Consider the following 25550-nt stretch of genomic DNA (forward strand, 5'->3'; position numbering starts at 1 on the left):
GCAGAATGGGGTTTTAAGATGTGCTGTTTGAGCTCTTTTGAAGAAGCAACATTGAGGACCGGAGATACAGTGATTGGCCATGGAAACTTACTGTAGCAAATGAAAGACACATCATGCTTGCTTCTTTTCAAAATTGGGAGATCTCCAGCAGTGCAACCAGCAAACAGTAGGATCCAGTTACACTCATATGCTGTTCTGGGAAGTCTGGCCAGAAGTGGTCTTCACTGAAGAATTGCAGCCGAATAGCCATATCTTCCACATGGAAACCAAGCCGAGCGACTCAATTATGCATGAAAACAAAGGAAAACAGCAGGTGCTCTATTCTGATTAGTCAGAATGTGAAATATTTGACTGTAATGGAAGGCAGTTTGTTCTCTGAAGGGCTGGTGAGCGGTACAGTAATGAGTGTCTTTAGGCAACAGTGAAGCATGGTGGAGGTTCTTTGTTTGGGGCTGAATTTCGGCAAAAGGAGTTTGGGAATTAGTCAAGATTAATCGTGTCCTCAATGCTGATACATAATGGATAAGTATATCCCTATATTTAACACCATCAGGGAGGCGTTTTATTGCCTCAAAATTAATTCTGCAGCAGGAAAAATACCCCAAATATACAGCCAATGGCATTAAAACTATCATCAGCATAAAGAAAAAGGAGTCCTGGAAGTGATGATATGGCCCCCACAGAACCCTGATCTCAACATCATCGAGTTTGTCTGGGATAACTTGAAGACAATGAGGGAGTTGGACATGCCTACATCCACAGAAGATATGTGGTTAGTAGTGATGAGCGAGTATGTTCTGTTAACCCTTTCGGCGAGTATGCTCAGGCCGAGCACCGAGTACTTACAGCTACTCGGTGTTATGTTTGAATCACTCCCATGTGCATGATTTGCAACTGTTTGACAACTTTAATACATGTGAGGAATGTGTAAGAAATAGACATTCCTCACATGTAATAAAACTGTCAAACAGTCGCAAATTATGCACACGGGAGCAATTCAACCATATCACCGAGCAGCTGTAAATACTCGGTGCTCGGCCCGAGCATACTCGCCGAAAGGGTTAACAGAACATACTCGCTCATCACTAGTGGTTAGTTCTCCGAAATGTTTGTAACAACCTCTTTACCGGAGTTCCTTCAAATAATGTGAGCAAGTGTACATACAAGAATTGATGCTGTTTTGAAGGCAAAGAGTGGTCACATCAAATACTGATTTTGATTCAGATTTCTCTTTTATGAATTCACTTTGCATTTTGTTAATTGTTAAAAATAAACTATTAAAGGAGTTGTTCGAGATTTTTACATTGTTGGCCTATCCTTGTGATAGAAGAAACGAAAAACAATCTTCAAGGGGTTGTCCACCTTTGGGGACAATTTCTTTTCTTAAATACATGCAATCCAGACAAAAGATCTTTTTTGCGTTTGGGTTAAACATTTTGCACCGTTTGCTTCGATAGCCTCTGTATTACACTGCCTATTGCTGGCTGCGGAATGAGATAATGGGGTTGGCCAAATTATCTTTATTTTAACAGATTTGTTGGGGACAGGAGTTTATGGCACTTACTATTATATAGGTATGAAATGTTCTTATCCTGCTCGTTGGTTCAGATTTCCTTACAGACTGCACAGCTCTCCAGGCCATCTGTCTCCTCCAGTTTTCTCAAGTGAGGTTTTCATTTGGGCAAGACTGGTGGACTGGTCTGGTCACTGCTCCTTCACCAGCAGCCATTGTATGGACTGGAGAGCTGTGCACTCTGTCAGGAAAGCTGCACTAATAAGAGCAGTTAGAGGATCCGGCATACCTCTATAATAGTAAGTGCCATAAACTCATGTCCCCAACACATCTGTTAAAATAAAGATAATATAGCCAACCGCGTTGGCTCATTCCACAGCCAGAAACAGACAGCGTAATACAGAGGCTACAGTAGGTAAATTGTGTACTGTAGAGATTGTGTCTTTCAATGCTCCTTTTATGAAACTTCATATGTAGAAAAATACATTCACAATTCTAAAACTTAATAAACAAGGACTATCACCATTCTCACCACAGTGTAAAAAGTCCAAAATTCCATTGTGTGGACTATGTGGGAAAACTTCATTGCCACATCTGTGGACGGACGTCTCATTCATCATGCAGTGTCTCTGATCCATCTAATTGGATTGAAGTTTCCACATCGTCCATACTGTGTAATTTTGAACATTTACACTGTGGTGAGAATAGCAATAGTCCTTGCTTATTAAGTTTTTTTTTAGAATAGGTAATGTTTTTTCTACATATGAAGTTTGATAAAGGAAGATTTGAAAGATACAATCTCTGAAATATTCTATCCTTAGGGCGCAGTCAGATGGCCGTATAAATCGGAGCAAGATCAGAACAAAGTGCACGGACTGGCCAGTGGCTCTCTCCAGTGTGACGGCGCATAGAAATACATGAAGCTCGGGTAGGGAGAGCCACTGGCCAGTTCGTGCACGGTGTTCCGATCTCGCTCCAATTTATACAGCCATCTAACTGCGCCCTCAGGATAAGTACTCAATATCTAATTGGTGGAGATGTTCTCAGTGCCAGCAGTGGCTGGATGTGCTCACCGCTCCATCAATGGTAAAGTGGCCATAGTTGGGTACTGCACATCCACCCCCTATTGGAATCAAGCTGCACTATGCAGCTCTGCCACTATAATAATAATCTTTATTTTTATATAGCGCCAACATATTCTGCAGCGCTTTACATACATTATCATTGCTGTCCCCATTGGGGCTCACAATCTAAATTCCCTATCACTATGTCTTTGGAGTGTGGGAGGAAACCAGAGAACCCAGAGGAAACCCACACAAACATGGGGAGAACATACAAACTCCTTGCAGATGTTGTCCTTAGTGGGATTTGAACCCAGGACCCCAGCGCTGCAAAGCAACCATGCTAACCACTGAGCCACCATGCTGCCCAGCCACTGAGCACATCAGACTACCGCTGGCACCAGGAACAGCTTATAGAGCAGTTATTGATGGCCCCATCTTAAGGATAGGCCATAATTGTAAAAGTCCCGGACTAACCCTTTAACACTTCTATTTTTTAAAGCATTCTTACTTTGCAGCATTTTATCCAAACCTGCCTACAACTTTTGCAAGTACTGTATATATCATTCTGCCCAGCTGCTCCTTGTCTATTCTAAGCTGATTACAGATCTGATTGTATGTATAAGGTGATTGATTCCCTTTAGATTCAGTTAAAGGTATATGTAGCTGCTCAGGATCCAAAGCCTAATTCTGAGTGACATTAAACTTGATTTTTTGCTGCATGAAATAACATGGCGAAACTTGCCTTTAAAAATAGGCCTGTTTTGCCTATTTGGTCTACATACTGCTGTAAATTTGCTAGACTACAGCTGGAAAGAAGGAAACATTTTGAATTTTAGAAAAAAAAGAACAAATGCGTGTATTATACTAAGTAGTTCCAACACTGTAAAAGAAAAGTACGTTAAAGAGTAATACCCATCGTCGCTCCCCAGCCAGTCCAACATCCTGGTTGCTGGGGAAGCGGTTGCTCCTGATTGATTCATGGTTCGGGCCAGCACCATTATTGAGCTGCTGGCTTGAATGTGTGCTCTGTCAGCCTGTGATGGCCAGGTGGACAGTACTGTAGAATGGCTCCTGGGCTACTTTGCACATCCAGTAGGTTGAGAGAGGTAGAGGAGAGGATTTGGAGTCAGCGTACAGGTAAATATCTCAGTGTTTAGCACTGTTGCCTTATGACACTGGGGTCCTGGGTTTGATTCAAGCATCTGCATGAAATTTGTATGTTCCTCCCGTGTTTGTATGGGTTTTCTCCTGGTACTCAGATTTCCTGGCACACTCCACATGCTGATAGGTTAAATGGCATCCTATCAATTTTCCCTAGTTTGTATAAGTTGGGGAATTTAGATTGTAAGCTCCGATTAGGACCGAGACTGATGCAAATGGTGGCGCTTTTTGTATAGAATTGCAGAATATGTTGGCGCCACATGAGGTAAAGAAATACGTAACTAGTGATTACCTTGAGTTTATGGTATGCTCTGGTGAATTTCTGATGAGCATATCTAAGCTTGGAAAATACTTTTTGCATTAAATGTGCTGTTTTTTTTGTCCTCAGATTTCTGTTGAAGAACTTGATCGTAATTTGGTAATAAAAGTCAATAAAGACGCAGTCATGAAAATAGCAGTAGCTGGTGACCTTTTTACATTGGACAAAGGGTTGTACCAGCTAAATTTAACAGTAGGAGGAATTCCCTTTAAAAGTTATAACCTGATTCAACCAGTAAGTGCTCCCCTAAAGAGTAATAAGATGGAGGGCAGCGGTTTTAACTCTCACACTGAAATGTGTTAACCCTTAACCTGTTTCTACTCTCAGATGAACACTCGCATGGATGGCTGTATGAGGAGCTGGAACTGGCTGAATGGTGAAGAGACCTCTATTCAAGAGACTGTGCAGAAGTCAGAGAAAATGCAATGTTTTCTGGTTGCTGGAAGAGGATCATTTTATCCAGGAAGAGGATATGCTCTTTTTGTCATTGATTATAGTAAGTAAGGTAAAACAGAATTATGTAATGAGGATATTTATGTAAACCGTGCACTTAAAAACCATGAGGTATGTTAAGCCACAAATTAAGGATATAATGGTACAATGGTATAATGGAGATCACTAAAATACTAACGGACTTTTTATTAAAAATGTAACAACTAATAGGTAACCGCTTACACCCTGTGTGCATCTAATGTGAATACCCATCAAATAGAGATAACTACAATAAAGTATCAGCTTACCCTTTATGTGGGTATATAACTCCGTGCCACAACATGTTTCATCTTTCCTTCCTCAGGTGGCAAATCAACCCATTCACCTCCTGAGGAAGAAAAGACCAAACACTTTTTGTGGCATTGGTTTGTATACCAACATGAAGGGTAAGCTGATATTTTACTCTAGTTATCATCTTTATTTGATGGGTATTCACATTCTTGGATCTCTCTAAAGCGCAAGCGGCTAACTATTAGTTATTACTTTAATTATGTCTGTTAGTATTTTTCTAGAACTCTCCTATGTACCATTATATTCTTAATAAGTTTGTGTGCCGCTCACTAAATATAATGAATTATTTATTGTAATACCCTGTTCTTGGAATCCCTGTACGTGAATCCTATTTAATTTTGAAATTAATTTAAAATTTTAATTTATAATGATAAACTTTGTTACTATTTTACGATCCATATTTTCTACAAAAATTGGTATTGGTATGGCTACATATTTCTCGAGTGATCTCTGAATTTTATGCCCAATTGAATTGAGTGACTGACTGAATTGATGACATTTTTAGGCTAGCTTAGTAACCACAAAAAAACAACTCTGTAAATTAGGCATTAAATGTTAGTGCCGGGGCTAGCACTGGGATGCTATAGTGACCACAGACATATAGGTGCATCTCTCTAAATTAGAATATCATCAAAAAGTTAATTCATTTCAGTTCTTCAATATAAAACGTGAAACTCGTATATTATATTGAGTCATTACAAACAGAGTGATCTATTTCAAGTGTTTATTTCTGTTAATGTTGATGATTATGGCTTACAGCCAATGAAAACACAAAAGTCATTAACTCAGTAAATTAGAATAATTAACAAATAACACCTGCAAAGGCTTCATAAGCGTTTAAAAAGGTCCCTTAGTCTGTTTCAGTAGGCTCCACAATCATGGGGAAGACTGCTGACTTGACAGATGTCCAGAAGGCAGTCATTGACACTAAGTAAATGCAAAGTAAATTTTGCAGTTCATTTGGAAATCAAGGTCCCAGAGTCTGGAGGAAGAGTGGAGAGGCACACAATCCAAGCTGCTTGAGGTCTAGTGTGAAGTTTCCACAATCAGTGATGGTGTGGGGAGCCATGTCATCTGCTGGTGTAGGTCCACTGTGTTTTATCAAGACCAAAGTCAGCGCAGCCGTCTACCAGGAAATTTTAGAGCACTTCATGCTTCCCTCTGCCGACAAGCTTTTTGGAGATGGAAGTTTCATTCTCCAGCAGGACTTGGCACCTGTCCACACTTCCAAAAGTACCAATACTTGGTTTAAAATCAACAGTATCACTGTGCTTAATTGGCCAGCAAACTCACCTGACATTAACCCTATAGAGAATCTATGGGGTATTGTCAAGAGGAAGATGAGAGACACCAGACCCAACAATGCAGACGAGCTGAAGGCTGCTATCAAAGCAACCTGGGCTTCCATAACACCTCAGCAGTGCCACAGGCTGATTGCCTCCATGTCACTCCACATTGATGCAGTAATTGATGCAAAAGGAGCCCTGACCAAGTATTGAGTGCATTTCGGATTTTAAAACCATTTTTCAAGCTGTTGTTATAAAGTATTCTAATTTACTGAGATAATGACTTTTGTGTTTTCATTGGCTGTAAGCCATAATCATCAACATTAACAGAAATATAAACACTTGAAATAGATCACTCTGTTTGTAATGACTCTATATAATATATGAGTTTCACTTTTTATATTGAAGGACGGAAATAAATTAACTTTTTGATGATATTCTAATTTAGTGACATGCACCTGTAAGTCCAGTGCAACTCCTCCTGATTATGGTCTTACGGCCAGGAGAAAATAGATGTAAAAAATGCAAAATCTACCTGGATTGTGTTCTCCTCATGTCTCTGTGGATTTCTCCCACATTCAATCAGTATGTTTTCGGTATCTGCTAAAATGAGCTATATTTGTCAATACTGTCTAATTCTTAGACAATGCAACCTTAGACTAGACAATTTCAAAATGCGCAAGATTATCACAGTGGTTCATGCTGTTTGATGAATCTGGGCAAGTTTAAGTATATGCCACTTAGTTGGCTTACTGTGTTCCAGAAATGTGCACCACAATTTTGGCAACCAGTGTTGCATTGCATTACCGGCGATACCCTTTTCAAACGAGGTTCCAGTGGAAAACATGGCACAGAAATTGTCTAAAACAATAATGGTACAAGCTATTAAAAACTGTTTTTTGGCACAAATTGCCACATAATTCTTCTGAATTTATCTTGATACATCTCCCCCAATGACTGAAGTCAGAACATTATCGGTAAAGTGCTGCAAATTAAAAAAAATTAAATCTGAATGCTTTAATCTCTTGTGACATTTCCCTATTTTCTTGTAGTGCATTTATCCAATGATATGCAATATGAGGCAAACTGGAGTATAGAGGTCAGTGCACAGATCAATCCTGCAACAGATACTGGAGTGCTCTTTGCTCTTGTGTCAGAAGATAAGGAAGTCCCTCTTTCACTCGCACTTGTCGATTATCATTCCACTGTAAAAGTGAAGCGCCAGGTAAGATCTGCTTATGTCAGTCATACAGACATTGACATGTGCTTACTGCAGCAAAGACTTTGCAAACAAAGAGTCTTTTATTAAAATTAGCCATTTTATATGCATGGTTACTTATCGTTTGTTGACCAATTATCCATTTGGAAAGTGATAAGTCGTCTTTCTTTTGAATCTGGTGTATTGATGAGAAGAGAGATGCATCCGTCTCCTCGATCTCTCATCACTGTTAGCGGCAGTGCTAGATGTGTAATATGCTTTAGGTTCTATTCATATTGTGTCTTAGCCTACAGTCAGTGGCTCCGTCAGGGTTTAAGTCTGAAGCCCTGAAAAACTGGATGTCAAAAGATCAAAGCTTTACTAAGCAGCTGAAAGCTTAGAGTGGATCAGTCAGTATAATAAATGGGCTTGTCTCACAAAGACTAAAAACTGGACACTGGTACTCCTGTTGAGTGATACTTTAAGACTATATTCATATTGCATTTTAAGATACTTTCACTGTGGCTCTGTGGTAGCTTATGTCTTAAGCCGTGGAAAACTGGATCCGGATGTTTGTGCTTACGGGTCCATTGACTGTAATGATGCAGACTGAGTCCTTGTATGCTGTGTCTGATATCATTTTCTGCTGTTTCCACCTATTTGAGGCAGGTTCTAAGACACGGTCGCCTGCATCTTGGCGTACTTGTTACATAGGTAGGTACTGCCATCTTCATCATCAAAGTCAATGGCCCTACTACTGCATACATTCGATCCCAGTTTCCAACGCTTCAGATATAATCCCGATAGAGCCACTAACAGTAGCCTAAAAATACAGTATGAACCAGTGTCTGATGGGGTCCAGTTTGTAGTCTTTGTGAGACAAGCCCTTTTACTACACTAATGGATCCACTCTAAGCGTTCAGCTGCTTAGAAAAGCTTTGATCTTTGGAAACAACACTTGCCAGATAATCATCTATCGTTTTACATTTCACTGGATTTCTTTTATATTCGCTAATAAACAGGCTATTGAGGCCTTGTGCACCTGTAGAAAATATAACTTCTAACAGAAATCACATAAGCTACATTGCTAGGAACCATGTGCCGAAGAGAGGGAATGTAATATAACAGCGTGTTACCAAAACAAGGCTGACTGAGGAAACAAACAGTTGTGACAAAACACCCAAGACCAGCTCCGTTGTACGGCCTGGCACCGGCTTCTGTAGCAGATTCTTACTCCAGATGACTTGTTTCCAACAAATATAATAAATGAGTGGTAATAGCTTTTCATTTGCTTTACAAGTTTAGTAATGAATGGCTTTTCGTTCTGATGTATTTTTTTCTCTGGGAAAAGATTTACAAAAATGATTGATTAAATATTTACATTTAACAATATATAGCTTGTTTGTTACAGATAACAATATATATTTTACATTTTACTAGTAAGAATGACATGCATTTAGGATTGTTTCTTACCTACTATTTACTCTATGGTTGGAATGAGAAGTTGATTAATTTTCATCAAGATTTCTCACTCTGGACCAGCACTGAAACAAGCTGCTTCATTTTCCTCCCTGATTGTCACATAACTAGCCATCAGCAGCTGCAGCTGGCCATTCTCCTGTAGAATACCAGATGTAGCTTCTACCAAGGATTTTTCATTCTGGTTAAAGGACATTTTTGGTTGGAGGTGGGTGAAGGGGGTTTGGCGAATTTGTGAAAAAAAACCTGATGCAACAGGAAACTAACATGATATAGATTCTGTTCATGTTTTCTGTTTATAAGGGTTATCCAGTGCCTCTCACTTCCATACTGGTGATGGAGACTTGACAGGTCATATGCACATCCATCAGTTATTGTGCGTGCATACTATTTTAACCACTAGGACAGGTGCATAATACCAGCCTCTAAAACAATATGTACCCATGTCTATAGCCCTCCTCGATGTGGAATTTAGCAGAGCAGGATTACCCCTTTAAAACCAGAATCTACAGTGGCTTGTTGTGTTTAAATATTTTTGTAATCTGATTTGTGTGTGATGCATCAGCACTAAATAGTCTAAGTTGGTGAAGTGAGAAAACTATAGGCATAAATTACATTTATGACATTAAGAAACTAAGAAATTGGCATGTGCTTATGTATTCAACCCTTTGCTGTGAAGCCCCTAAAAATTTCTGATGCCAGCAATTACCTTCATAAATCACATACTTAGTGAAAGGAAGTCCACCTGTGTGCAATCTAAGTGTCACATGGTCTATCAGAATATACACACCTTTTCTGACCGGCCACAGAGGCTGCAACACCATTAAGCAAGAGGTACCAGTAACCAAACAACTCCATGAAGACCAAGGAGATCTCCATAAAAGTCACAGACAAAGTTGTTGAGAAGTGCAAATCAGGGTTCGGCTATAAAAAAAAAATATATATATATCCCAATCTCTGATGATTCCCAGAGCACCATCAAATCTATTCTTGTCAAATGGAAAGAATATGGTACCACAACAAACCTTCCAAGAGAGGGACACCCATCAAAACTCTCAGCCCGGGCAAGGAGGGCATTAATCAGAGAGTCAGCTCAGAGACCAAAGGTAACCCTGAAGGAGCTGCAGAGGTCCCAAGCAGAGACTGGAATATCTGTCCATACGGCCACAATAAGCCGTACACTCCATAGAGGTGGCCTTTATGGAAGAGTGGGCAGAAAAAAGCCTTTACTTATACACAAAATTTGTAAGGCTCGTTTTGAGTTTGCCAAAAGACATGTGGGAGACTCCCCAAATGTATGGAGGAAGGTGCCGTGGTTAGATGAGACCAAAATTGAACTTTTTGGCCACCAAGGTAAATGCTGTGTATGGTGCCATACCAACACATCTTATCACACCAAGAACACCATCCCCAAAGTGAAACATGTTAGCCGCATTATGCTGTGAAGATGTTTATCGGCAGCAAGGACAGGGAAGATGTTACAAAATATACTTATAATCTTGAGCAAAACTTGTCTGTCAGTGATTTGAGACTGGGACGGAGGTTCACATTCCAAAAAGAAAATGATCCAAAGCATACTGCTAAAGCAACACTACAGTGGTTTAAGGGGAAAAACATGTAAATGTTTTGAGTGGCCTAGTCAAAGCCCAGACCTTAATTCAATTGAGAATCTGTGGTCAGGCTTGAAGAGTGCTGTTCACCAGAGGAAACCATCTAACTTGAAGGAACTGGAGCAGTTTTTCCTTGAGGGATGGGTAAAAATCCCAGTGGCAAGATGTGGAAAGCCCATATAGACTTTTCCAAAGCAGCTTGCAGCTGTAATTGCCGCAAAAGGAGGCTCTACAAAGTACTGATTTTAGAGGGGTGAATAGTTATGCACACTGAAGTTTTCAGTTATTTTGTCCTATTTGTTGTTTGCTTCACAATAAAAAGAAAACCAAATGTTCACACTTGTAATCGTGTTCTTTACATGAACTGATGCAAACCCTCACAAAAAAATGTGAAATTCCTGGTTGTGAGGCAGCAAAACACAAAAAAAGCCAAGGGGGTGAATACTTTTACAAGCCAGTGTAGATGGTTCATGGGATAGGGTTTTTTATTGCATTCTGTTTTAGATGCATGTTTTTTCAATCTTGGATGCATGTTTGCTGAGGACATATTTGCTGACACTATTGACAGCTGTTTTATCATTTTATTTTTCTCTTTATATGCAGTTCATCATCCTGTCTGTAAAAAACACTGTGGTTTCTAGACTAGAAGTAAATGTCTGTGATAAAGAGCACGTGGTGGAGATATCTGCCAGCAGAGACCATGTACAGCTTTCGTTTGATGGGATCCTTGGAGAAGTGGAATTGTTTGAAACAGAACTACAGATTATTCTTTCCACCTTAAATGACCACATACAACAGGGAGTGAAAACTTATATAGGGGGATTGCCAGGTAAATGTAAATCTGATGGGAAAAAAACTATTCTGTTATCTGCATGTGTAATAGCTAATCAGATTCACTTTGAGATTTTGATATTGTCATGCTTTTATTCCTTTCTTTTACCTTATTTGTAGATGTGGAAGTCACTCGTACCCCAGTCACTGCATTCTATCAAGGCTGCATGACTATATCGGTTCAAGAAGAGACGCTGGACTTGGACAATGCTCTCCACAAACATAATGATATTACCTCCCACTCATGCCCACCGATTAAGTCTCTCAAATAAATACAGCACACTTTTTTTTTTTTTTTAACCAAGTATCTTTTTTTATACATGTATAAATTATTCTGCAGTATTGTGTGTATAGTTTCGTAAAACACTGAAATTATGTAGAACCTACTGATTTTTACATGGTGTCAAAGATTGAGAACCTCCTTTTGTTGGATAAGGATTGTAATATATTGTAAATATTTCAGAAAACTAATGTTAATTACCAAAAACCTGTGTGGACAGTTCCTCATGGAGGTTTATTATCAATGGAGAACTGTGATAATGTGGAAAAGAGATATAAAACTGGAAATGTATTATATTTTTAATTGCAATCATTGCTTTTTAATTACCAATTTACAAATTAAAATAAAAAATATTAAAAATTATGTAAAATCTTTTTAATTTGTCTATACCCCCTATTCCTTTAAAATGTAGGAATAAGCCCAACTGGAAAAATTTATTTTACTTGGCACTCTGTGCTTGTGTGCTACTAAGGAAAATGAAAATTCCTTAACAGCCGTAAGCGCAGTGTCGCTGAAAATAATGTGTTATATTTAGCATATTTTATATATGTCACTGATGTCACAATTCCCTAATACATTAAGCTAGACAGGGCTTCATGCCCAGGTTGAAATCTAGTATATTACCATATTTCAGATGTGCTAATTTCTTTATTGCAAATGGATTAAGTCCATGAAATATGGTTGTGATAGCTTTTCTGTCTGATGTTCACTGATGATTGATATACAGTGCTGGCCAAAAGTATTGGCACCCCTGCAATTCTTGCTTGCAAGGAAAAAACACAAAAGAGAATGAAGCAAAAATCAAATCATTGATCATTCCACACAAAACTCCAAAAAAGGGCCGGACAAAAGTATTGGCACCCTCAGCCTAATACTTGGTTGCACAACCTTTAGCCAAAATAACTGCGAACAACCGCTTCCTGTAACCATCAATGAGTTTCTTACAATGCTCTGCTGGAATTATAGACCATTCTTCTTTGGCAAACTGCTCCAGGTCCCTGATATTTGAAGGGTGCCTTCTCCAAACTGCCATTTTGAGATCTCTCCACAGGTGTTCTATGGGATTCAGGTCTGGACTCATTACTGGCCACCTCAGAAGTCTCCTGTGCTTTCTCTAAAACCATTTTATAGTGCTTTTGGAAGTGTGTTTTGGGTCATTGTCCTGCTGGAAGACCCATGACCTCTGAGGGAGACCCAGCTTTCTCACACTGGGCCCTACATTATGCTGCAAAATAATGTTGGTAGTCTTCAGACTTCATAATGCCATGCACACGGTCAAGTAGTCCAGTGCCAGAGGCAGCAAAGCAACCCCAAAACATCAGGGAACCTCCGCCATGTTTGACTGTAGGGACCGTGTTCTTTTCTTTGAATGCCTCTTTTTTTTTCCTGTACACTCTGATGCTTTTTCCCAAAAAGCTCTACTTTTGTCTCATCTGTCCAGAGAACATTCTTCCAAAACGTTTTAGGCTTTCTCAGGTAAGTTTTGGCAAACTCCAGCCTGGCTTTTTTATGTCTCGGGGTAAGAAGTGGGGTCTTCCTGGGAATCCTACCATACAGTCCCTTTTCATTCAGACGCCGACGGATAGTACGGGTTGACACTGTTGTACCCTCGGACTGCAGGGCAGCTTGAACTTGTTTGGATGTTAGTCGAGGTTCTATATCCACCATCCGCGCAATCTTGCGTTGAAATCTCTCGTCAATTTTTCTTTTCCGTCCACATCTAGGGAGGTTAGCCACAGTGCCATGGGCTTTAAACTTCTTGATGACACAGCACACGGAAGACACAGGAACATTCAGGTCTTTGGAGATGGACTTGTAGCCTTGAGATTGCTTATGCTTCCTCACAATTTGGTTTCTCAAGTCCTCAGACAGTTCTTTGGTCTTCTTTCTTTTCTCCATGCTCAATGTGGTACACACAAGGACACAGGACAGAGGTTGAGTCAACTTTAATCCATGTTAACTGGCTGCAAGTGTGATTTAGTTATTGCCAACACCTGTTAGGTGCCACAGGTAAGTTACAGGTGCTGTTAATTACATGAATTAGAGAAGCATCACATGATTTTTCAAAGGGTGCCAATACTTTTGTCCACCCCCTTTTTTAGGTTTGGTGTGGAATTATATCCAATTTGGCTTTAGGACAATTCTTTTTGTGTTTTTTTTTCATTGAAGACAAATTAAATGAAGAGAATAATACCAAAGAATTTGTGATTGCAATCATTTTCAGGAAGAAACTGAGTATTATCTGACAGAATTGCAGGGGTGCCAATACTTTTGGCCAGCACTGTATATATATATAATATATATATATATATATATATATATATATATATATATATATATATATATATATATATATATATATATATATATATATATATATACACACTGCTCAAAAAAATAAAGGGAACACTCAAATAACACATCCTATATCTGAATGAATGAAATATTCTCATTGAATACTTTGTTCAGTACAAAGTTGAATGTGATGACAACAAAATCACACAAAAATCATCAATGGAAATCAAATTTATTAACCAATGGAGGCCTGGATTTGGAGTCACCCCCAAAATTAAAGTGGAAAAACACACTACAGGCTGATCTGACTTTGATGTAATGTCCTTAAAACAAGTCAAAATGAGGCTCAGTATTGTGTGTGGCCTCCACGTGCCTGTATGACCTCCCTACAATGCCTGGGCATGCTCCTGATGATGTTGCAGATGGTCTCCTGTGGGATCTCCTCCCAGACCTGGACTAAAGCATCCGCCAACTCCTGGACAGTCTGTGGTGCAATGTGACGTTGGTGGATGGAGCGAGACATGATGTCCCAGATGTGCTCAATCAGATTCAGGTCTGGGGAACGGGCAGGCCAGTCCATAGCTTCAATGCCTTCATCTTGCAGGAACTGCTGACACACTCCAGCCACATAAGGTCTGGCATTGTCCTGCATTAGGAGGAACCCAGGGCCAACCACACCAGCATATGGTCTCACAAGGGGTTTGAGGATCTCCTCTCGGTACCTAATGGTAGTCAGGCTACCTCTGGCGAGCACATGGAGGGCTGTGCGGCCCTCCAAAGAAATGCCACCCCACACCATTACTGACCCACTGCCAAACCGGTCATGCTGAAGGATGTTGTAGGCAGCAGATCGCCATGGCGTTTCCAAACTGTCACGTCTGTCACATGTGCTCAGTGTGAACCTGCTTTCATCTGTGAAGAGCACAGTGCGCCAGTGGCGACTTTGCCAATCCTGGTGTTCTGTGGCAAATGCCAAGCGTCCTGCACAGTGTTGGGCTGTGAGCACAACCCCCATCTGTGGACGTCGGGCCCTCATACCACTCTCATGGAGTCGGTTTCTAACCGTTTGTGCAGACACATGCACATTTGTGGCCTGCAGGAGGTCATTTTGCAGGGCTCTGGCAGTGCTCCTCCTGTTCCTCCTTGCACAAAGGCGGAGGTAGCGATCCTGTTGCTGGGTTGTTGCCCTCCTACGGCCCCCTCCACGTCTCCTGGTGTACTGGTCTGTCTCCTGGTAGCGCCTCCAGCCTCTGGACACTACGCTGACAGACACAGCAAACCTTCTTGCCACAGCTCGCATTGATGTGCCATCCTGGATGAGCTGCACTACCAGAGCAACTTCTGTGGGTTGTAGAGTCCGTCTCATGCTACCACGAGTGTGAAAGCACAACCAACATTCAAAAGTGACCAAAACATCAGCCAGAAAGCATTGGTACTGAGATGAGGTCTGTGGTCCCCAACCGCAGAACCACTCCTTTATTGAGTGTGTCTTTATAATTGCCAATAATTTCCAACTATTGTCTATTCCATTTACACAACAGCATGTGAAATTGATTGTCAATCAGTATTGCTTCCTAAGTAGACAGCTAGATTTCACAGAAGTTTGATTTACTTGGAGTTATATTCTGTTGTTTAAGTGTTCCCTTTATTTTTTTGAGCAGTGTATATATGTGTGTGTATATATATATTAGCTATTGAACCCGTTCTATGCCTGGGTGGTGAGCATTTTTATTGGTATATGGTCTCCTCCCATGGTGGTAAGTGCTGCCCCCCTCCTGGTATTTGTGCTGCCCCCATCCTGTCCCCACCATCCTATTCTGGTATGTGTGGCACCCCTCACCCCCATCCTGGTATGCATGGCACCCCTCATCCCCATCCTGGTATGCATGGCACCCCTCATCCCTATCCTGTAATGCATGGCACCCCTCATCCCTATCCTGTAATGCATGGCACCCCTCATCCCTATCCTGTAATGCATGGCACCCCTTATCCTTATCCTGGAATGAATGGCACCCCTCACCCCCAATCTTGGAATGCATGGCACCACTCAACCGCAATCATGGAATGCATGGCACCCCTCACCCCCAATCCTGGGATGCATGGCATCCCTCACCCCCAATCCTGGTATGCATGGCACCCCTCATCCCCAATCCTGATATGCATGGCACCCCTCTTCCCCAATCCTGGTATGCATGGCACCAGTCTTCCCCAATCCTGGTATGTGTGGTACTCCTCATCCCTATCCTGGTATGTATGGTATCCCTCATCCTGGTATGCATGACACTCCTCATCCCTAACCTGGTATGCATGGCCCCTCATCTGAATCCTAGTATGCATGGCACTGCTCATCCCTAACCTGGTATGCATGGCCCCTCATCCGAATCCTAGTATGCATGGCACCCCTCATCCCCAATCCTGGTATGCATGGCACTCCTCATCCCTATCCTTGTATGCATGGCACCCCTCACCCCCAATCCTGGAATGCATGGCACCCCTCACCCCCAATCCTGGTATGCAAGGCATCCCTCACCCCCAATCCTGGTATGCAAGGTACCCCTCACCCCCAATCCTGATATGCATGGCACCCCTCATCCCCAATCCTGGTATGCATGGCACCCCTCACCCCTAATCCCAATCCTGGTATGTGTGGTACTCCTCATCCCTATCCTGGTATTCATGGCACCCCTCACCCCCATTTTGGTATGCATGGCACTCCTCATCCCTATCCTGGTATGCATGGCCCCTCATCCGAATCCTAGTATGCATGGCACCCCTCACCCCCCTATCCTGGTATGTATGGCCCCTCATCCCCCAATCCTGGTATGCATGATCCCCCTCAACCCCCAATCCTGGTATGCATGGTTCCCTCACCCCCCCCAATCCTGGTATGCATGATCCCCTCTCCCCCCAATCCTGGTATGCATGATCCCCTCACCCCACAATCCTGGTATGCATGGTCCCCTCACCCCCCAATCCTGGTATGCATGGTCCCCTCACCCCCCAATCCTGGTATGCATTGTCCCCTCGCCCCCAATCCTGGTATGTGCGGTACCCCTCCATCCTGATATGCATGGTCCCCTCACCCCCCAATCCTGGTATGTGTGGTACCCCTCACCCCTCAATCCTGTATGCATGGTCCCCTCACCCCCCCAAATCCTGGCATGCATGATCCCCTCACCTCACAATTCTGGTATGCATGGTCCCCTCATCCCCCAATCCTTGTATGCATTGTCCCCTCGCCCCCATTCCTGGTATGTGCGGTACCCCTCCATTCAGATATGCATGGTCCCCTCACCCCCCAATCCTGGTATGTGTGGTACCCCTCACCCCCCAATCCTGGTATGTGTGGTACCCCTCATCCTGGTATGCATGATCCCCCTCAACCCCCAATCCTGGTATGCATGGTCCCCTCCCCCCCCCCAATCCTGGCATGCATGGTCCACTCACCCCTCAATCCTGGTATGCATGGTCCCCTCACGCCCCAATCCTGGTATGTATGGCACCCCTAATCCCTCTCACGCTGCACACACACACAAAAAAATAAACACTTATATTCACCTTTCTTCCCTGTGCTCCAGCGCTGCTGTGTCCTGTTCTACCGGAGGCCGGGGGAGGAGTGCGGCATCAGAGTACGCGCGTGCCCATACCGTGCTGTCCGGCGCCATTTTGCTGAAGACACACTGCTAATGTGTCTTCAGTAAAATGGCGACGGATAGCGCTATGCGCATGCGCCGATTCCGACGTCTCACTCCTGCCCCGGTCTCCGGTGAACAGAGGCGCCGCGGCAACACTCCTCCCGGTCAGGTAAGTATGTAAGTATGGCGTCGGAGATGGCGGTATGCGTTCAGTGTCTACACATACTGTGGTCTCCGGCGCCATATACTCCGCTTACCTGTAACAGCTGGATGCGGTCTTCTGTCTGGAGCCAGACTGCGTGTCGCGCTTTCTCAGTCTATAAAGTCTTCAGACAGAGACACGCATCTCCCGTTATATTATAGATATATATATAATGTATATGTGTGTGTGTGTATATATATATATATATATATATATATATATATATATATATATATATATATATATATATATATATAATATATGTGTGTGTGTGTGTATGTATGTGTATTCGTACAGTGAAGGAAATGATTATTTGATCCCTTGCTATTTTTGTAAGTTTGCCCACTGACAAAGACATGAACAGTCTATACTTTTAAGGGTAGGTTAATTTTAACATTGAGAGATTGAATATCCCAAAAACATCAAGAAAATCACATTGTATAAATTAGATAAATTTATTTGCATTTTGCAGTGAGAAATAAGTATTTGATCCCTGTATGTTTTGGGTCATTGTCTTGCTGGAAGTCCCAGCCACGACCAATTTTTAATGTCCTGACGGAGGGAAGGAGGTTGTCACTCAGGATTTTACGGTACATGGCTACATCCATTCTCCCATTGATGCGGTGAAGAAGTCCTGTGCCCTTAACAGATAAACACCCCCAAAACATAATGTTTACACCTCCATGCTTGACAGTGGGGACGATGTTCTTTGGGTCATAGGCAGCATCTCTCTTCCTCCAAACACGACGAGTTGAGTTAATGCCAAAGAGCTCAATTTTTGTCTCATCTGACCACAGCACCTTCTCCCAATAACTCACAGAATCATCCAGGTGTTCATTGGCAAACTTCAGACGGGCCTGCACATGAGCCTTCTTGAGCAGGGGGACCTTGTGGGCACTGCAGAATTTTAAACCTTTAAGGCGTGATGTGTTACCAATGGTTTTCTTGGTGACTGTGGTCCCAGCTGCTTTGAGATCATTAACAAGTTTCCCCCGTGTAGTTTTAGGCTGATCTCTCACTTTCCTCATGATCAAGGCTACCCCACAAGGTGAGATTTTGCATGGTGTCCCAGATCGATGTCGATTGACAGTAAGAAAATGGAGGAAATACAAAATGACTATTTCACCAACAGTTGTCTCCTTCTCACCCAGCGTCTTACTTATGGTTTTGTAGCCCATTCCAGCTTTTGCAGATCTATGATATTGGCCCTGACATCCCTAGAAAGCTCTTTGGTCTTGCCCATGTTGTAGAGGTTAGAGGCTGACTGATTAATTGAGTCTGTGGACAGGAGTCTTTTATACAGGTGACTATGTAAGACAGCTTTCTTTAATGCAGGTAATGAGTTGATTAGGAGCGTCTAACTGGTCTGTAGGGGCCAGAACTCATAATGGTTTGTAGGAGATCAAATACTTATTTCTCACTGCAAAATGCAAATAAATTTATCTAATTTATACAATGTGATTTTCTTGATTTTTGGGGGGATATTCTATCTCTCAATGTTAAAATTAACCTACCCTTAAAATTATAGACTGTTCATGTCTTTGTCAGTGGGCAAACTTACAAAAACAACAAGGGATCAAATAAATATTTCCTTCACAGTACATATATACACACACATATGTGTGTGTGTATGTATATGTACGTACGTGTGCGTATATATGTGTGTGTGTGTATTACATATAGTATGTGTATATATACATTATATGTATATAAGTATTTTGTAATTTTATCTATCTTATCTCGCCATTAAGTTGCTCCAAGATCTGTTAGTGAAAAATTGACACGCAGTTCTAGACAAAGGGATGCTCAATTTAAAAGCTTTTGCTAAAAAAAATACAGACCATGATTTATCAAGACTAGTGTTGAGCGAGTATGTTCTGTTCCGAGTATGCTCGGGCCGAGCTCAGAGTATTTACAGATGCTCGGTGATATGGTTGAATCGCTCCCGTGTGCATGATTTGCAACTGTTTGACAGCTTTATTACATGTGAGGAATGTGTAAGAAATAGACATTCCTCACATGTAATAAAGCTGTCAAACAGTTGCAAATCATGCACACGGGAGCGATTCAACCATATCACCGAGCAGCTGTAAATACTCGGAGCTCGGCCTGAGCATACTCGTCGAAAGGGTTAATAGAACATACTCGCTCAATACTAATCAAGAGCGATAAACAATGCCGGTCTTGAGGTGGCATACTGGGGCCAGCTACTCCTGGTTCATTAAGAATCACGCCTCTTAATGAATACGGCATGTCTGAATGGTTGCGTGCGCCTCACTGCTAATCTTACTCCATTCAGAGGCTGGAGTAAGATTTCTAAGGTAAGGCACATACCAGCTTGTCATAAAGTAGATGAGCTGTGGCGTCACACCTACTTTCCGCCTTTGTACTGCCCCGGCTCGGGGCATTTTGGCAGAGCTGGACAAAACTGGCATGAAAACACCAACAGTTGGCTACATTTTGCCCAACCTCAAGTTACTCAAAAAGTTTACGACTTGTAAAAATGTTTTAAGCCAGATTTCTGATGAAAACATTTTGGGCAACAATTGATCAAAGCATTCACGACATAATTCTGGCGTAAAAGCTTTGAAAAGTTGCAATATTTAGGCACAACTCGAAGTGGCACCAACATTTTTTAGCTTCATCACGTTAGTTTCTCCCAACCCATTTCAGGACAGAGGCGCAGCAGGGGCTTGAGTGACGACAAAGATCCTCTAATTCATGACGAGCTATAGCGTTCCCTTGGCTAGAAATCTCACTCCAGTATCTGATTGGAGTGAGATTTCTGGTGTACACCACTCATCAGACGCTCCAGATACATAAAGAGGCATACACCTCTTCATGAATCAGACGCATCTGTCTCCAGCACTCCATGATGAATGCGGCCCTTTGAATCAGTGCCACAGTCTTTGAAAAACAATTCTCTTGCTAGTTCTACTATTTTGACACTCATCATTATATTGTATCACTTTTAAACAAAGACTACAGAACAATATTATGTTTAAAGCTAACAGTTTATTTGCTCACATTTGCAGAAGATTTACATGACAAGAACAGGGGTATCAAAAAAGAAAAGATACGTGAATGACAACAATATGGTGAAATGTATTTTATTCTGTTTGTATCCATATTCATAACTGCTGGAGTGTATAGTATCTATCAGTGCAAGAACAGTTAAATATTGGAGAAAGAGCTAAAAAGAAGCACTCCAACAAGTAACACATAGTAAAATATACTGATGCAGATCTCTCTCTCGTCTAGACTATTCAGTCACTAATCTCATGACTGGTGTGAACGCTTTTTCTGGTTAGGTAAATATTTAGTTGGAAGGAATGTGAGGTTTCATTAGTTCTGCAGAAAGCCCTTTTAAGTCTTGTTTTCCTGCCAGTGAATGTGCGGATGGTCCATGCATCAAGGAACATAAGGCGGTGGTTTTTCCCCTGGTAGCAGAATTGCAGATGCATACTGAGAATGTGGATTAGAAGAAAGTCCATTCATCGAGTTGGAGTTGGATGGATTCTGGATATCGTCTGATAAGGAAATATCTGCAGAGGAAGTAGCTGGATAGGATCCTGATGGCTATATAAGAATAATAATGTTAGAGATGTAGTTTCATAGTTTTATCCCCTTCACGAGATGCGTTGTACATGTACAGCACAAGTTGGAAGCGGGTGTATGGAGCGGGCTCACTGGGTGAGCCCGCCCCATATTTGGCAGGTGAAGACTTGCGTCTAACAATCGCGGGTGTTAGGGCGCAGTCAGATGGCCGTATAACACGGACAACGATCACATCGCAATGTTTGGACTGGCCGGCAGCTCTCCTATGCAGCTGTCACGCTCGGGTCAGGAGACCTGCTGGCCAGTCCGTGCACTGCCATGTAATTGTCGTCTGTCTTATACAACCATCTAACAGGGCACTTACAATCAGCTCCACTCCACCCACCCATTGTTAACCTGTGATAGGTTGCTATGACAGCAGGGGTGGTCTGTTGAAGACCTCCATTCTTGTCATTACAGAGCTCCTTTGAAACCCAGCCTATGGCCAGGCTTTAAAAGAGACTGTGATTTTCACTATATGCAGCAATGCTGTGCTATTGCTGCATATAGCACAGGCGATCAGACAATCGCAGCTTCAAGTTCCCTAAGGGGACTAACAATTACAGTGGAATGTAAAAAAAATGATTTTTGTTTTTGTTTCTTTTTTTCAGATTTTTTTAAAAGTTCAAATCCCCCACCTATGTGGTATCGTAGCATTTAGAAAAGTCTGATCTATCAAAATATAAACATAATTAACCTAATTGGTAAACACTGTAAACGAAAAAATTCAAGAACGCCAAAATTACGGGTTTTTTTGGTCACTGCAATACCACAAAAAATGCTGTAGCAAATGATCAAAATGTCACATCTATCCCATAGTAGCATCAATAAAAATGGTGTCTCACCCCGCAAAAATAAGATATCCCACAGATCCATCTACCGAAAAATAAAAATGTTACCGGTCTTGGAAAATAGTGACACAATCACAAAAATTTGCAAACTTCAGATTTTTTTTTTAACCACCAAAATAATAAAAAAAATGGACGTGTTTGGTATCACTGAAATTGTACAGAATCATATGAGCAGAATCATATTGCAAGGTCATGTTTAGCACATGTACACCGTAAATACAATGACCAATAAACAATGTCAGATGGGGTTATACAGAGCTCAACATTCAGATAACGGCTAGATCTGCAGCAGCGAAAACAGTGATTGTATCAAAATGACAACAAGCTGCTGAGTAAGTGATACATTGCTGGAATCGAGGTCTCTGTCCCTACATTATGCTACTCTCATATAAGGTATCAAACAATGGTGACAGATTACTTTTAAGGTAGAAAGAAGACACCTATCATTATTCTAACATATTAATGCAGAGGAAGGCAAAAACCCAGTGAGACAGATGCTAATTGTCCTAGATATGGCAAACAGACTAGTTCTCTGTGTTAAAGTCCCATGACAAAATCCATAAAACATGTAGCGTTTTATATTTTTCAAGGGAGGCATTCAGGCCCTCTTTGAACTTGTACATAGTAATGTCTTCCTCATTCTAATTGAAAGGGGTTATCCATTAGTAGAAAATTCATGGCCTAGTATTATTATTTATTATTATAGCACCATTTATTCCATGGCGCTTTACATGTGATAGGGATATACATGGCAAAAACATTTACATAATAATAATAACAAAACGAGTCAGCGACTGGTACAGGAGGAGAGAGGACCCTGCCCGCGAGGGCTCACAGTCTACAAGGGATGGGTGAGGATACAGTAGGTGAGGGTAGAGGAGGTCATGCAGTAATGTGGTGGAGCGGTGGTTACTGCAGGTTGTAGGCTTGTCGGAAGAGGTAGGTCTTCAGGTTTCTTTTGAAGGCTTCCATGGTAGGCGAGAGTCTGATGTGTTGGGGTACAGAGTTCCAGAGTAGGGGCGATGCACGGGAGAAGTCTTGTATGCGATTGTGGGAAGAGGAGATAAGAGGGAAGTAGAGAAGGAGATCTTGTGAGGATCGGAGGTTGCGTGCAGGTAAGTACCGGGAGACTAGGTCACAGATGTATGGAGGAGACAGGTTGTGGATGGCTTTGTATGCCGTGGTTAGGGTTTTGAACTGGATTCTCTGGGCAATGGGGATCCAGTGAAGGGATTGACAGAGGGGGGAGGCCGGGGAATAGCGGGGGGACAGGTGGATTAGTCGAGCAGCAGAGTTTAGGATAGATTGGAGGGGCGCAAGAGTGTTGGAAGGGAGGCCACAGAGCAGGAGGTTGCAGTAGTCGAGGCGGGAGATGATGAGGGCATGCACTAGTGTTTTTGCAGAGTCTTTGCTGAGGAATGCACGGATCCGGGAGATATTTTTGAGTTGAAGTCGGCAGGAAGTGGAAAGGGCTTGGATATGTGGTTTGAAGGAGAGGTCAGAGTCCAGGGTTACCCCAAGGCAGCGAGCTTGTGGGACTGGGGAGAGTGAACAGCCATTGACATTGATGGATAGGTCAGATGGGGGATATGAATGAGAGGGTGGAAAGATGATGAACTCTGTTTTATCCATGTTGAGTTTTAGAAATCTGGCAGAGAAGAAGGATGAGATGGTGGACAGACATTGTGGGATTTTGGTTAGTAGGGAGGAGATATCGGGTCCAGAGAGGTAGATCTGTGTGTCATCAGCATAGAGGTGTTACTGAAAGCCGTGAGACTCTATGAGCTGTCCCAGGCCAAAGGTGTAGATGGAGAAGAGCAGAGGTCCTAGAACTGAACCTTGGGGGACACCAACAGATAGGGGGCGAGATGAGGAGGTGGTGCGTGAGTGGGAGACGCTGAATGTCCTGTCTGTTAAGTATGAGGAGATCCAAGATAGGGCCAAGTCCGTGATGCCAAGAGATGAGAGAATCTGTAGTAAGAGGGAATGGTCCACTGTGTCGAAGGCAGATGACAGGTCCAGAAGGAGAAGGATGGAGTAGTGTCGCTTGGATTTGGCAGTTAGTAGGTCGTTGGTGACTTTGGTCAGGGCAGTTTCAGTCGAGTGATGCGGTCGGAAGCCAGATTGCAGGCGGTCGAAGAGGGAACAGGAGGAGAGGTGGGAGGACAGTTCAAGGTGGACATGTTGTTCTAGTAGTTTTGAGGCAAAGGGGAGAAGTGATATGGGGCGGTAGCTACTCACAGAGGATGGGTCAAGGGAGGGTTTTTTGAGGATGGGTGTGATTGCGGCATGTTTGAAACATGAGGGGAAGACACCGGTTGTTAGTGACAGGTTGAAGAGGTGGGTTAGGGTTGGGATGAAGACTGTGGTAAGGTTAGGGATGAGGTGGGATGGGATTGGGTCAAGTTCGCAGGTGGTGACGTGTGATTTGGAGAGTAAAGAGGAGACTTGACCTTCTGTAATGGTGGAAAAGTGGGGTTTGGAGGAGGGAGGTTGAGTAGATATGAGGAGGGGTTGTGCGGGCTTTAGGCAAAAGCTTTGTCTGATGGTGTCAATCTTCTGCTTGAAGAATGAGGCAAAGTCTTCGGCTGAGATGAGAGAAGAGGGAGGAGGTGCTGGGGGACGGAGGAGAGAATTGAAAGTGTTAAATAGCTGTTTAGGGTTGTGAGACAGGGAGGATATGAGAGATGAGAAGTAGATTTGTTTTGCTGTAGTGAGTGCGGACTTGAAGATAGTGAGAGATTGTTTGAATGCGATGAAGTGCTCGATGAAGTGAAACCTTTTCCATCTCCTCTCCGCAAACCTGGAGGCCCGTCGCAGTTCTTTAGTAAGTTTGGTGTGCCAGGGTTGCCTGTTGATTGTGCGAGATTTGGTATGTGTGAGAGGGGCGATTGAGTCAAGAGCTGCAGGTATTGTGGTGTTATATGAAGCGGCAGCAACATCTGCATTGTGTAAGGAATTTATGTCTGTAAGAGGGAGGAGGGATTCAGACAGTGAGTGTAGGTCAAAGTGTTTGAGGTTTCTGCAAGTGTGTGTAAATTTGTGGAGTGGGGATTGTGCACTTGGAGAGGAGAGGGTAGAGAATGTGAGGAGGTTATGGTCAGAGAGAGGGAGGGGTGAGTTAGAGAGGTTAGATAGGGAACAGAGGCGGGTGAAGATGAGGTCCAGTGTGTGGCCATCTTTATGAGTAGCTGCCGAAGACCATTGAGCAAGGCCGAAGGAGGAAGTGAGGGATAGGAGCTTAGAGACAGGCGAGTGGGAAGTGTCAATGGGGATGTTGAAGTCACCCATTATGATAGTGGGGATGTCAGTGGAAAGGAAGTGAAGCAGCCAGGTGGTGAAGTGGTCTAAGAAAGTGGTGGCTAGCCCTGGGGGTCGGTAAATGATGGCCAGTTGGAGGTCAGAGGGGGAATAGATGCGCACACAGTGCACCTCAAAAGAGGGGA

General features: G+C 42.5%; 2 protein-coding genes across 4 annotated transcripts in view; one reads left to right on the forward strand and one right to left on the reverse strand.

Moving 5' to 3' along the window:
• The window catches only part of GAS6 (growth arrest specific 6), a 106469-nt gene extending 94585 nt beyond the window's left edge, over positions 1-11884 (forward strand). For all 3 annotated transcript variants that reach the window (XM_073664850.1, XM_073664849.1, XM_073664851.1), the window contains exons 12-16: positions 4127-4291; positions 4385-4553; positions 7179-7351; positions 11017-11242; positions 11365-11884. In XM_073664850.1, the coding sequence (XP_073520951.1) occupies positions 4127-4291; positions 4385-4553; positions 7179-7351; positions 11017-11242; positions 11365-11516 (885 nt within the window). In that variant the 3' untranslated portion in view covers positions 11517-11884. The remainder of the gene's footprint in view (positions 1-4126; positions 4292-4384; positions 4554-7178; positions 7352-11016; positions 11243-11364) is intronic.
• Positions 11885-20774: 8890 nt separating this feature from the next.
• The window catches only part of TMEM255B (transmembrane protein 255B), a 163890-nt gene continuing 159114 nt past the window's right edge, over positions 20775-25550 (reverse strand). The window contains exon 9 of the mRNA XM_073670528.1: positions 20775-21235. Within this exon, the coding sequence (XP_073526629.1) occupies positions 21068-21235 (168 nt within the window). The 3' untranslated portion in view covers positions 20775-21067. The remainder of the gene's footprint in view (positions 21236-25550) is intronic.

Source organism: Phyllobates terribilis, unplaced genomic scaffold (genome assembly GCF_046119375.1).
Source record: "Phyllobates terribilis strain yellow unplaced genomic scaffold, ASM4611937v1 Scaffold_2__4_contigs__length_985480577, whole genome shotgun sequence".
Taxonomy (NCBI): domain Eukaryota; kingdom Metazoa; phylum Chordata; class Amphibia; order Anura; family Dendrobatidae; genus Phyllobates; species Phyllobates terribilis.